General features: G+C 40.1%; 1 protein-coding gene across 2 annotated transcripts in view; it reads left to right on the plus strand.

Moving 5' to 3' along the window:
* CHN2 (chimerin 2) overlaps nucleotides 1–15,061 on the plus strand; it is a 292,015-nt gene that overhangs the window by 150,890 nt on the left and 126,064 nt on the right. For both annotated transcript variants that reach the window (XM_045564214.1, XM_045564215.1), the window contains exon 3: nucleotides 4,509–4,564. In XM_045564214.1, coding sequence (XP_045420170.1) covers nucleotides 4,509–4,564 — 56 coding nt within the window. The remainder of the gene's footprint in view (nucleotides 1–4,508; nucleotides 4,565–15,061) is intronic.

Below are 15,061 nucleotides of genomic sequence, written 5' to 3' on the forward strand. Positions count from 1 at the left end.
TAAAGTCTTGCTCTGTCACCCAGACTGGAGTGCAGTGGCATGATCAGACCTCACTACAGCCTTGAATTCCTGGGCTCAAGAGATCCTCCTGCCTCAGCCTCCTGAGTAGCTGGGACTACAGGCATGCACCACCATGCCCAGATAGTGTCTTAGTTTTTATAGCTATGAGGGTCTCACTATGTTGCCCAAGCTGGTCTCGAACTCCTGGCCTCAAGAGATCCTCCTGTCTTGGCCTCTCAGAGTGGTGGGATTACAGGCATTAGCCCAGCCAGTTTTTATTTATTAATGGTGTTAATGGTAATGCTGTGAAGAAACATGAAACGATATAAGGGAGCAGAGTGATGGGCTGGAATTTCTCACAGGCAAGCCGGGGAAGGCCTCCCTGACAAGGTGAGAATGAAGCAGAGACCTGAGTGAAGGGTGAGAGTGAGCCGAGTGGATATCCCAGCAAGCCGGGTGGGAGGCACAGTAAGTGCAAAGGCCCTGAGGCATAGGAAAAATAGACCAGGGCTTTGGAATCAAAAGGGTACATTTTAGCTGGATGCCTTGGGGCAAATATTTAACCTCTCTGCACTTGTTTTCTCATCTAATAAATGATATAGTTATTTTTTCTGTATTCTTATGACAATTCAATAAAATGTTGTTCCTGACACACGGCAGGCACTTAGTATGCTGCCATCTTCCCCTGTCTCTGCCTCTCCATTCATCCCCAAAGCCTCCGTGGAGTGCTGACTGTGGGATCGGGCATACAGCAGATGCTCGCATATTCGCTCTGAATTACAAAGGAGCACTTAGCTAAAAAGGCTTCTCTTTGATAACAGGTCCACTTTCCTTGCCACCTTCGTTAAAAAAGGTGTTCACAAAAGCCACTCCAGCCATGTCCCCCACATATAACTTTTGGCCTCAAAGAGGCATTAACAATGGGAAGAAAAGAGTGGACAGGATTCTCCATATGTGAATTCTGCAATTCCTCTTAGATCTAACCCTCTGTGATTCTAGGAGATGGCCCCCTTGGTTCCCTTTACGCTCATTACTCGTAGCAGTAATATCCTGCTAAAAAGCGGTTAAGCAGCATTGCGGCTGATTGGAAAGGAATAAAGGAAGTCCACGCAGCCTCCCTGGTGATTAGGGAGGGCACAAGCCAGTAGAACGCCCGCCACTGTTTCTGCATTTTTGGTTGGCCAGCCCTTCCTCATGGTTCCTCTTTTACAGGAAGCCTTCTTGAACTCTATCTCCTATAGCCTTGTTTTCTTATTTTGATTAAACAACACATACATATGATTCAAAAGTCAAAACAATATAATAAAGTACACATTGAGGAGTCTTTTCCCCAGTCCTTGTCTTGCTTTTCAATGCCTAAATGTAGTTGCTTTTATTGCTTCCTTGTTCCTTGCAGAGTTTCTTTACACAGATGTAAACAAAGATGGATTTATATCATTATTTTACTCCCACTCTTTTTTAACATTTAAAAAAAAATTTAAATCTATTTTTATTTGTATATATTCATGGAGTACAAGGGCAGATTTTGCTACATTGATATATTGCATTGTCCTGTCTGTATATATGGGTTTGTGCGTGTGGGTAGGTGAGTGGGTGGGTGTGTGCATCATCATCTGGCTCTTTTTACTGAACAGAATATCTTGATCATCATCCCATGACTGTGTACAGAGAGCTTTCTCAATCTTTATCACAAGAACGTGGTATCTATCAGAAGATGTACCATCGTGCATTTAACTATTCCCTTCTGATGGACATTGGTAACCCAGAGTCTTGAATAGATGATACCTTACCTGCTTTTTTATTTACTGCACTATTTCATAAAAATATTTCTAACTTCTGCATCCCCCCACAAAGCTGATAGACTTTTTGAAAATAGAGGTGATTTTATTTGTATTTATATCCAAAGCACCTCGACAAATACTGAGGATATAAGACTAAACAAAAACAAACATGGTCTCTTCCCTCAAGATGGGACTTACAAGATGTGGGGAGAGAGATAATTGTTTCTAGAACCCACACCAATAAATACAGAATTACAATTGTGATAAGTTATATAAATGAAAGTACAGGGAATTATAAGAGCAGAGACTAGGGTGATGTCTTTGGGTCTGGTGTAAGAGATGTCAAGAAAGACGCCTCCACAAAGTTGATATTTGAACTGAGGTCATGATGATGAGGGCAGATAACAAGAGGTTGAGGGGGAGGAGAAGAGGATATTACAGACAAAAGCAATAGCATATGCAAAGGTCCTGAGGTTGAAGGGAGCATTGGTGCATTTAGGGAAAGAGGAAGAAAACCAACTTCACTGAGAAGAGAGCACGATACATGGTGAGGTTGTAGAATTAGACGGAGGCAAGACCATTCAGGGAAGTGTCACCATGTTAGAGGTTTTGATCTTCATCTGAGAGCAGTGGGAGGCCATGGAAGGCTTTTAAGCAGGGTAGTGACATGACCCGATTGACATTTTAAAACAATCACTCTGGCCCCCAGGTGGAGGACAGGCTGGAGAGTAGTAAGAGTCTAGAGCTTGAAGCTGGGATTGTTGATAGTGATGGAGAGGAGAGGACAGACTTGAGAGACTTTTACAAAGCGGAGTTGATGCGTCTGTTGACAAACTGGCCATATGATGTGTGATGAACAACTTCTAGGATGCCGGCTGAAGAAATAGGGTGCATGATGGCTCCTTCACTGATGTCAGGATTCCTGGAAGAGGCCCAGATTTGGAGGAAAACATCCTGAGTCCAACTTTTGACATGCTGAAGTTGAGGTCCTTTTGAGGAACTCAGGAGGAATCTCTAGGAGGTTCAGCTTCTGAGCAGAGATGCAGGAGCCTTTTGTGTGTGTGGGGTGAAGGAGAGTCCTTATGGAGAAGACAGAGAATGCAACCTGAAGAGGGTTAAGATAAGCCTTGGGCATCTCCTACAGTCACTGGGCAGGTAGAGAAGGAGGAGTCAGCAACAGGCAGGGGTAAAGGGCAGCCAGGATAAAAGGAGGAAAACCAGGAGAGTGTGGTGCCATGGAAGCCAATGGAAACACGTAGCACAAGCTGAATAATATGTGCTACCTGGTTGATGATCTTGTGTGCAAGGCAGGTCACCTTTCCTCCACTCAGTCCCATTTCCATGCATTGGTCCATTAGGATCTGCAGGCTCTTTTTCCATAGAGAGGCAGGTGTTTCGAAGCTTTCTTTTTATCTATCTGTCATTTTTGGTGTCCTTCTGAGCTAAAGGGCTATGTTGAACTGTGATTTCCTTTCATATGTGGGTACAGTTGTCCTTAAGTGGCACATGCATCATCATTAGTGTAGGCAAATGTGGCACATTTCAACATCTATAGGAGGGTTTGATAGTTTCTTCTCTGTGCTAAAACTGGGTAGTCTGCACTTAATTAGGTAAGAAAATAACCATGTTGTGCTAAAGGCATTGGGGAGCCATAATTACAAAATATATTCCATCATTTTTATCTCTGTTTCCATCTGACTATCTGCCCTTCAGTTAAAATTTCTTTTATTTTTAGACCTAGGAATAAATCAGAAAGTTTTGCTTATCTTGTTACATTTTCTAGAAATACTTTATATTGATCTAGTTGTTAACTTTTTGTAGATTTATTCCATCTAAAATTAATTTTTGCCTCTTCAGGATTCTGAAGATAACATCAACTTGGTTTGCTTTTAGCCTCTATATTCCTAGAAGTAGAACCTGCATAGGGTAGCTTTTCCTTCAAAGAAAAATAACCAGACTAGCTGAGCAGCAGAAAAATCACTCATTATGGTCTGAAAAATCACAAATAATAGTCTGAGAAATTATATACAATGACCTGCTTTCTTCTAAGCCCAAGCCTGAAAGTCTATCTTTAAAGCAGGTTGGAAGAGAATTATTATTATTATTATTATTTAAGATGTGAAAGGGCCCAGGAGAGAGGAATGATAATGGGTGGGAAGTCATTGAATGGATGAGAATTTAAAATGATAGGTAGGGCAAAAATGGCAGGGGGCAAAAAAAGAGAAAGAAATGGTTTGGTATTTCATTTACTCACAGAATCAGTTGTGTCTCTGCACATAACTAACATTTCAGAGAATGATACTCCTTTTCTAATGCCAGTTCCTTCCCTGGAATGTCAAGAGACATCAGCATTTAAATTCAGGAATCCTATTATATGATCTTACTGCTCAGGTATTCATAAGTAGAATTTCATCTTTAAAATGGTCAAAAGAATTTTAGCCATATCTAGTCTTCCAAGAAAGCCATGAAATGAACATGCCAGTAACAATTATGAAACTAAATTGGCCTTTATAAGAATTAAAAGAATCAATTTTGCCAGTTTATCATCATGATGACTAATTTCCATATAAATGACCTGACTTTATCCAGTATCAAAAATGTGTCTGTATCTTGTTTTTTATATTAATATTTGCAGTTCTTGAGATGTACTTAGGTGAAAATACTTGAAGGCATGTTGGTATGCGTTGCAGTATTCTAATTCTAATTATTTCTTTTCTTTTTTGGCAGTATATCAGTTACAGCAAGAGGCACCTCGTCCCAAGAGGATCATTTGTCCTCGGGAGGTCAGTACTCAGCTATTTCCAATGCACCTTGTTAAATATGATGAATTGTCAGCACTATGTTGATACGGAGGGATTTCAGGTTTCCTGGGAGTTGAGTTCTTTTAACGTTTGTTAGAGTGTCAATAAATTTAACATCTTTATAATTTATACTTTGAAATCAGACATTATTTAAAAAATACTAACTAATTAGGAATCGGATATCTCACAATTTTAACCATTGCAGAAGCAAATTAAACTTCCTTTGTAAACCTCCCCCCAAAACACACATTCTGGTTGTTTTCTTTGTTAATGTCATTTTTATTCTTTTAGCATTTTTTATTATGAAATGTTGCCAGCAGAGAAAGTACAGAGAACAATAAATGTCTGGGTACTTTCTATAACCATATTTGGCAAATCTTTATGCGTTGTCATATATTCTTGACATTTTAAAATAATAAAGGCTTACAAGAAAAGTGACTATGTTTTTATTCTTGGAGATAGCTTAAAAAATATATCAGCTCATAAAAATGCTTACCGGCCCACAGAACATTCCTTAGCCCTCCGTCACTAATCAGTTCTTTGATCACGTGGGGTCCCAACAAGATTTGAAAGGCAGTACGAAGGCTCTATTTTCTATTTTTATCCTGACCAGTTTCTTTAACAGCAAAATTAATATCCTTCAAACCAAAGACCCAAGGGTCCTTGCTTATTTTTGTTATTATTACTTTGATTAAATATGGAGTAGCAGATAGCTTTTAAAGTGCCATGTACGCCTTATCAAAGGGTAAAGCCTCAATTCCAGCACTCTTGTGATTCATCCTTGAATGTCAATACTTTCTGGATCTGGTTTGAACCTGTTTCAAAGACTTAGGTACATACATACCCATACTTAGAGCTGATTTATCATGGTTTAATAAGGTTTTATACATAAAATTTTGCTTTTAATGAAGGGTAATGAAATTCATCAAGTAATCTTGATTTTAGTACAGAGTAGACTTTCTCATCCTAGGAATATGGCTGGAGAGGAGGAAATATCTGATGCTTAAGAAAAAAAATCTGGGTTGAGTTCCATTTACGTGGTATTCTGATCTTATCCTATTACTAACTCTGCAGCCAATATATTCAAATGATATATTCAATAATACATTACTTGATATGCAATAATCAAATTCAATAATGTTCAATATTATTCAAATAAGAGAAAAATAGGATAAATATAAATTTTTGAATGAGATGCACTAAACAAGTCTGTTTTCAGTGAGAATTAAGAAATATGTTGCTAAAAAGTCCTTCACTTCTACCTTTCATTTAGAAAATGTTAAAATTTTCTCCATCAGAAAAATTATTCCCACTTTTAGAGGGGTAGAGGCATTTAAATATCTCAATGAAAAGACTATTTGTAAAACTAGAATACAACTAAGGACTCTATCTAGGGGTGTTAGTAAAAAGGCACCAGGCAAGGCGGGACACCAACATTTGAAACCAAAGGGGATCTAAGGAGCCATTCATTTGTCCTTCTAGTCAGTGAATACGTGCGGAGAGCTGCTCTGTCCCAGCTCTGGTCTAGGGGCTGGGAATACAGCAAAGAACTTGGCCATTGGCATTTAGAGTGTCATAATAAGAACAAAACTATGATGTAATTAAATATATGTTTAAGATTTTACTTCTGTGTGTATATGGGTGTGTTTGAAAGAGAAGACAGAGAGAGGGAGAGAAATCATCTGTTTCTCAAAATCCTTGGAACCATGTCCATTGTCCTTTAAGTCAGGTGGAATGTTAGCGGTGGAGATAGGTGGATTTAGACAGACTATCCTCATGGAAATTCTTCCTAGGGGTCCACTGAATCCCTTCACACCTCCAGCGGGTGAGAGTCCGCCACGTATCTATTTAATGTTGCACGGCCGTCATCGTCTGCTGTGACTAAAGAATATGGTGCATGTGTCACTTTTCTTCCCCCCTTGTCTGTCTGGGCAGCCAAGCCCTTCACCTTCCAACCTTTGCCCATTTGATCCATTCATAGGTGATAGTTGGTTGATGCTTGATCCGTAAGTAGCTTGCCTCTAGGAATTCCGTATCCCATTTTGCCACAAAGCCTAACGTGACATGGAGATTCATCAGCTCCATTTGCTCAGCAGGCAGCACGGGGCCCATCCAGCCAGGCAGGTATCAGCTGATAACAGGTCGAGTTTACAGGAAGAACAGGGGCTTCTCAGAGGAGGGCCAGCAGGGGTGGCTTCTGTTCTCTTTGTCCTCCATTACGACGTTAACAGCAAATAACTCCTGCCGGAACTGCTGGGTCTCCCAGGACCTGCTTCCTGTGGGTGAAGGTGCCGCCTTCTCTCGGAAGATGGTGAAACTATGGCTCCTACTATAGATGGCGTTTAGTTAAATGTCTCGTTGCCTTGGAACACGCTTGCATGCTTGGGGGACGTCCCTAATGAAGACAGAAAGCCTTTCCATGTGAGTGTGTGGCCAGAGAGACTGAAGCTTTATTAACACATTTGCATAAAGCCATAAAGGCTATTTCTTTTGAACAAGGAGTTATAATTTTTTCTGTATACATTTTTCTGTTTCATCTTACCCCTTAGCTAACTGTTAAATGCCCATGTCTTCCTTATATATACAGATCTGCAGTCCTCCTACCCACCTCTTCTCTGGTCCCTGGCTGGGTGGCTCCAATATACTCAATCTCTCTTGTTTCTGTGACGATTAATACCTTCCTGAGTATGGGCCTCTCTCAGGTTAGGATCCTCCAGTTCAACGTGATAAACACCCACATTAGAGCACCAGGCGATGTGTGCAATTACAGAGATATGGAACACTGTCACTCCAGGGTGCCACAGATGCAGGCCAGCCTGACTTAATACATGGTGGCTATCAACAGATACCGACCACCTAATGGACTTTGCTGGGGAGCTAGGTGAGTCAAGGGTATCGACTGATTCAGCAGGCAAAAATCCAACAAGCTTAGAAAATGCAGGAAGGCAGGGAGCTCAGCTGCAGAGTCAGCTTGGACTTGTTTCGACTTCTTGCTCTACCACTTTCTAGCTACCTGACTTAGAGCCAACCACTTACTCTCTCAGGGAGATTAAGGCCTAACCCAAGGGTGAACATCTACTTTGCACAGTTGCTATAAAGGGCATATATGTGTCAAGGCTCTAGTATGGTGCCTGGCACATAATAGGTACTCAATTAATGTTCATGATTCACGGCAGATTCAGAAACCTGTAAAGAGCAGGCTCTGAGACAGTGATTAGAGACAGGGTCAGAGTGATGACAGCGTTCTCCTAATGTAGGGGCAAAAAGGCAGCAATTACAAACAAAGCAAGATGCTCAGGTCAGGAATTAAGCCACCAGGAACAAAGATACTGAGGATAAGGAACAGAAGGTACAAGCAGCTGAACAATGGCTCCGGCTCCAGTGAAGCCAGGCAGGGTCAGCTCTGAAATAACAGCTCATTACTTTCTGGGGATTCATCGCTGCAAATTAATATTTATTGAGCAGCCGCAGCACCTGGCACTCTGCTGGCATTTCCTGACTGCTCCTTGCCAAGAGGTTCAAAACATCTTCCAGGATACAGAATTCTCACTTGCTCTTTCCGTCAACTATCAGTCACTTCATAAGCATTTATTAATTACCAAGTGTGTGCCTGGGTGGTCTGCCAGGAACTGTGTAGGACATTGACTCCCCAGTTTGTTTCTCCAGCTAAGACCTCTCCCCTGGGCTTCAAGCACCTCTATCCATCTGTCCACTTGACCTCTTCAGGTAGATGTCACACAAGCCAACGCTGGCCCAATGTTCAAAACAGAACTGGGCCCCACTCCATTAAATGGCACCTAACTTCAGAAAACCTGGACTTCTCTCTTTCCCACCCTCACCCCTTTCTCTTCCATTCTTAGCAAGAATCCATTTTACCTACAAATATTTGTTGCCTTTGCCCACTTTACTCCATCTCCGTCGCTTTCATGTGGTTTGGAGCATCATCACTTCTTGCCTGGATATTATTGCAGATCAGGGGCCCAAATCATCATTGTTAAATATAAATCAGACCCTTTGATAGCTTGCCATTATTGTTAGAATAAAAGCAAACTTCTTGCTGTGCCTATGAGCCATGTTGTACCTCCTGCATTTGTCACTCCTCTATCTGTACCTTTCTTCTCAGAGTGCACTGCCTTTCAGCTCCACTGGCCTCTATTGCCATTCATCAAACAAATCTCAATGTTGCTACCGCAGGGCCTTTGCACTTGCCCTTTGCCTGGAATAATCGTACTCAGGTTCTCTGCATGTCCAGTTTTCAGATAAAATGTTACATAATAACAGGCCTTCCCTGAACCCCATGAAAATTAGCACCTCCCCAACCCGTTTATTGTGTCTGTAGTACTTAATACACTCTCTAATACACTTCCTTAACACATTTGTTTAATTGTTGCTTGTATATCTCTCTCCGGGAGAATACAAGCTCTGGAGATACCATCAGTCTTAATCATAGGTATATCCCTAGCATTGAGCATGCAGCCAACAGTGGGTAATCGGTACATATACAGCAAAATGATGAAAAAAAGGATAGAGATCGCTAACGTAAGGAATTTGGAATTCTCAAACTATTGCTAATAGCATATCAGATTTACTCAATGCTGTTATTAGGGTAATGAGTTGGACTTTTGGCAGTTGTTAAGGTACTTACTTAAACATAGACTAATATTTTTTCCTGGAATAGTCCAAATTTCTTTCTGGCCTTTCCAAAATGCCGAAATGGCAAGATTTACTTGCATGACTCATTGAAAGTCAAGTTCCACTAGAATTACCTAAAGAATGCACCAAATAAGCAGAAATTCTTTTGTAACTGTAAATGATTTGGTGTCATTTGTCTTTTTTTGAAATTGCTGTAGTGAATATGGGATTATGAAAAGCAATTTCAAAAAAGAGAAATAAAATTACACACTATTATTTCAAATTGTTCTCCATTTTATGTAGCTTCATTTCCTTCTCCCTTGCCATAGAATAATCTATTTTGGAAAACTATTTTTTTTAATGCAAAAGTGGATTGTAGAGGTTTCTAGCACTCATGATTAGAATTAGCTTTTTTCTTCATTGTCAGAGGTTAGACCAAGTGCAGATGATGGTGGCCAATCTTAAATTGCAGTGGTATCTCACTACCTTATTTTTCCTTCCAGTGAATTGTATTCATTTTTTAAAAACTGCTTGAAATATCCCTCTTCCCTTTTTATGCATTTTTTCTAGTTTTTAGTGTTCCTTAAATATCTACCCATTTCACCCTTTTCCAGTTTTATTTATAAAAACTGTGCTTTTAAGCCTACAAAATCATTGCATTTCTTCATGATGCTTTTTAAAATTTTATTAATCATTCCTAGACTTCACAATCTTGTAGCTTTAGGGCATTTATCTTGTCTTAGGCATGTCTGGAAGATCTTAACAAGCCACATTGATTGACCATATCATTCTTAACTAGCTCAATACATTTTGCATCATGGATTTTAAGTGAATTCAGAGGGGTTTTCTACTATTCCACATTTCTCCCTCTTTTCTTCTTTTATTTATTGAAATAAATGTTTTAAAACAAAGTACATTTGGGGGAATGTGAAAACTCTACTGATTCAAGGCATCCAGACAAGGTATGTCTCTAAAATAATGAGATTGATTCTACAAGCCACAAACAAAAATCGATCTCATTACCTTTTAATTGGCTTTATGTGTAGTAATCAGAAGGCCATTTCTTCCCTGGCAGAAAATATTTCTATTCTTTTAATCCTAGACTTTCTCCACTTGTCTCTTTTTTTCCCCTTAATGTTGACACAACCAAGAATAAAGGACTTTTCCCATCATTACTCCTCCAGGCTTTCATCTTACTCACTAATGCAGTCAGCCTTTTTCTTGATGCAATTTTGTTCTGAACTAAATTTGCTTTGGTTTTAGACTTGCTATTGTATGAGGAGAAAATCTTCTAGTAAAACCAATGTTAGAAAAAAATTTTTTGACATATGAGTTTTTTTTTTTACCCCTGAAGATAGAATCAAATGTTTTGTGCTTTAAAAAAAAAAATAAAAAAAATTTTCTTATGTATTGTGATCTACCAAAATGCATACTCCCCCCCCCCAAAAAAAAGTCACTCTCTTTGGATACTTTGAACTTGTTCTCATATAATAGAGACCCTGCAAGTGTGCACCTAAAACATATTTAGACATGTCTAAGGTGAAATCATGAGCAGCAGTAAGGGCTCTGGAGGCCAAGCTGCGGTCGAGTTCAGAGGCTCAGAGCCAAGGGAAGCAGGTGGGGAGAGCTGGGGAGAGCTGGGGAGAGCCACCGAGGAACAGCACACGTGCCAAAGCATAAGTTGAGGCAAAAGTGAAATAAGGACAATGAAGAGGGGATTAAATTGTCATTGATAATAGGCAAAGTTTCCTGAGAAGGCTCTTTAATCTCTCCAAGTATTTTTTTATTTCTTAAAAGCTAACTTGAAAATGTGTATTCCCTTATAGAATTACTAGAGTTAGAATAGTATGTTGTATATTTCATTGTTTTAGGAAAAAAAGTAACTGATAGCATCATGTATGACAACATGTGCTCTGTCACCCTTCCCTAGCCTGTGACAGCCATAAGCCAAGATCCCACTACTCATTGATGGGGGGTGGGAGTGGGCTGACCCAGACTGAGACACAATGGTTATGAGGAGGTTCTGGCTTTTGTTAGGCCAACCTTACACATCCAAATAGGAAGCAAATATCACATCTCTACAGCAATCGCTAGATACAGTAGCCCATGGTAAGTCTGCTCTGTGACTCAGAGGTCAGGCCCAATAAAATTTTGGGTGTGACCAGGTTTATTTGGGAAAAAGGGCAGGTGCATAGTGCTAGTGCTTTAGTGAGGTTTTAAAGACATGTTTCGCATTTTGCTCACTTGGTTAAACTGTAACTAGGAAATAATGCTGATAAAGACAGGTTACACTTTGCCCCAGGTAAGCCATGTCTCCTATGGGAGTGTGGCCTGGCTAACCAAGCGCTGAGACACTTGCAACAGATTTCTAACCTCGACTCTACTTTTCAGCAGAAAAATGTGGGTGGTGCAATCTCAGACAGCCCCAATTTTAATATGCCTACTCCAAGTGATATTGCCTAATAATTTATCTGTTGTCAGCCTTTTAACAGTAGTGAAAGCTAACATACAAGGAGTGCTTAGTGTGCCCTGAGCACTGGGTTGAGAGTTTTCCCTGTGTGATTCCTCACAACCATCCCAGGTGGGTTGTCAGTCCTCTCATTTGACACGGGAGGAAGTGAGACAAGCAGCACAAGAGGGACAAAGGTCAGATTCCAGCCCAAAGAGGCCAAATCCAGGCCTGGGCTTCTAATCAGTGATTCTCAAAGTGTGGTCCCAGGACCAGCAGCAAGGGCATCACCTGGGAACTTGTCAGAAATGAAGATGCTCTGGCTCACCCCAGACCTCCTGAATTGGAAGCTCTGGAGTTGAGCCCAGCAATCTGTGCTTTAACAAGCTCTGTGGGGGGTCCTGATGCTCCCTCACCTATGAGGACCACTGTCCTAACGTCAGCTCTAGCTCCTCTCTGTTTCCTACTTCATACTCCCTCCTATGCCCCAAGGATAGAAGAGTCAATATGCTCTTGCCTCCTGACACTGCTTACGGTTTGCCCAGCACTGTGTTAGACTTTTCACGGATTTCTTTGTAGATACCAAGTCATCCCAGAGCCTTCTGTATTTTTTCTACATGTGTTTCCTCCTAGATGTTATTTTCCACCCTTTAAAATTATTTTACCTTTCGTCTTTGCTGTGTCTAACTTTCCCACACTCTCGTATGTTGCAGAGACCAGATATGAATCCTTCTTGTAAGGTATGGTCAGTGCTTGATTTAGCCTGATCTCCTCCCTCTCCCCTCCCAGTTTGCTGATACTGTAATTCTAATGTTATATTTGTATTACTAATTAACAAAACCATTCAATTCACTTCTAATAAGGTGATTCATACTCATGTCCATTCATATTCAGTTTGTATTTAATACTATTATGAATTCCAGCTCTTTTGGGATGTCTTGGATGTTTTTCTTATCTGTCACTATGCACAAATTCTTGTTAGCTTTCCTCCTCCTTTTAATGGACCTCTGCAGTAATGAAAATACTAAATCCATTATGATTATGTCAGGAATACTTTAAATTGAATTTCTATTTTCCTAGGTGCTAGGTCGTTCCTTCACTCAGTCGATCCTCTGTGTGCTTAATGAGCATTTCTCAATTCAGGATTTTAGGTGACTAATTTGCTAATTAAAGCCAGTCCAGAGCTGGCACTCTCCCAGCCCCACCCCCTTGCCTCAGTCTACCATGTCCCTGTTGTCTCCAGGCTGAGCTGAGTGAGCCACTGGTAATCAATCACCTTTGGCTGCATCCTTTAATGGATCATAATCTCACTTGACACTAGCTCTAAGTACACCATGTCTCCCTGTCTCGTTGGACAGAATAGCAAGCTTTGCTTCAGCGATGGTATCTTTTCCTTCCTCCTTATTTACATGGCCAGTGTGATCTCCCCATCTACTGCGGAAAGAAACTAAATAGCCTTGGCACAGCCCAACAAAGGCATATTGGTTGCCATCCAGCACCTTGTGTCCTTTTAGGTAATTACACATCGATTGTTTGATGAATTGTTCTTGTATTTCCCTGGGTATGTCTATCAAGTCTGTAATTACACGACTCTGGTTGTCCCTTTGCTCTGGTGTGGTCCTCAGAGTTCCACGGCTTCTCAAAGACTATGCTTCATCAACACCTTTCAACTCAAGGATGCAAATTGGCCTCCTTAGTGTTTTAGTAGTCTGTTGCTTAAAAATATAATTCAATCATTTTTATGCCTCAGTTCATTGTGATTTTTTAAGTTAGTATCAGTATGCCATAGCTTAAAAATTAATGATTCTCTCCTCCCAGTGCAGTGAGAGATGAAAGGGCATGAACACAAAGAGATGATTTGACCCAGCATTCAATAAAAGGCCTCTGAGACACTGGCAAGCTCTGTGTTTGGAGCTAACTGTAAGATGTCCTGAAACTGATTTTTGAAAATGAGCTCTCACATTTTTTAGTCTAGCCATAGACATTGGTAAATTACAGTCTGCCAATTGTTTTTGTAAATAAAGTTTTATTAGAACACAGCAACTCTCATTCTGTTTTATCTTGTCTATGGCTACTTTCATGCTACCATGGCAGAGTTGAGTACCTGAGACAGAGACTACATGATCCTCAAAGGCTAAAATATTTACTATATAGCCCTTGCCAGAAAAAGTTTGCCAACCCCTGGTCTTGCACGAAAACTTTGAAGAGTGAGTTAATACATGTAAAGCACTTAGAACAATGCCTGGCATTTATTTGTCAGAAGCATTGGTTTTTGATTTCTACCGTATCCAGAGTAATATATAAATGTTAGTAAATAAAGGGAATTTCAGCCCTGGAATTTAGGATGAATTTGATCTCAAGCCATTCTGAGAAACAATTTGGCCTTCATATTTAACACATGTAAATTGATGAAAGAGGCCAAGGCAGTTACTAGAAGCAGATGTTCTTTGACCTGCTTTCTCATGTCAACTTTCTCCCCGTCAAGAAAAGATGGCTCAGGGCTCCATAAGCAGGAAGTTAAAGGCATGTGTGGAATCCTTTTATTTGGTAACAACATCTGAACATGTGAACTAAACCCACTTTCTTTAATTTCAGGAACAAAGCTGGTGTTACCCTCTTATTAAAAATCTATATGTTATGGAAGTCTGATTAATAATAATTTGCATGCTGAAGCATTTGGGGGAAGAGTGCTATGTCTGCAACTGACTTTGAAATACATTTTTAAAAAGTTGGATTGATGAATGGATAGAGGAGAAAAAATACATATACCATAAAGCAAGTATAGTAAAGCTATTATACAATCTAGGTGATGTGTATATGGGTTTTTGCTGTAAAAGTCTTTCAACTTTGCTGTATGTATGAAAATTTTCATTATAAAATGTCAAGAAGAAAAAATGAAGACTGCAAGAAAAACAATGGCAGGATGTGCTCTGGTCCAGGGAACAAAGATACTCTCTTGGGTGCACAGCCCTGACAGGCAGGAGGGTGTCTCAACATCAGAGCTGTTGGAAGCACTATAAGCCATGCTCAAGAATTTTTAACACGCAATAGAGAATTTTTCAGAGAAATAATAGTTGAAAGCAAGGACAAACATTAATAAGGCACTTTCACTCTTTTATTTATTACCATGTGGGGAATTATTTTTGGGGGGGTGCCTGTTTCAGAAAGGCTAAATTAGGTAATTTTTTAAAGTAATAGAGAACAGGCTTCTGGATTTTATGGCATCTTTACAATATAGAGAAATGAGTACTGGACCTGAAATCAGGGACCGAGTTTTAACCCTGAATCTGCTGCTATCCTGTGTGGGGCTATGAGCAAATTAGTTAACCACACTGAACTGCAGCTTTCTTGTCTGTAAGAAGAAGGCAAAGACATATATCCACCTTCCTGGTGGAAGA

Source organism: Lemur catta, chromosome 11 (genome assembly GCF_020740605.2).
Source record: "Lemur catta isolate mLemCat1 chromosome 11, mLemCat1.pri, whole genome shotgun sequence".
Lineage (NCBI taxonomy): Eukaryota > Metazoa > Chordata > Mammalia > Primates > Lemuridae > Lemur > Lemur catta.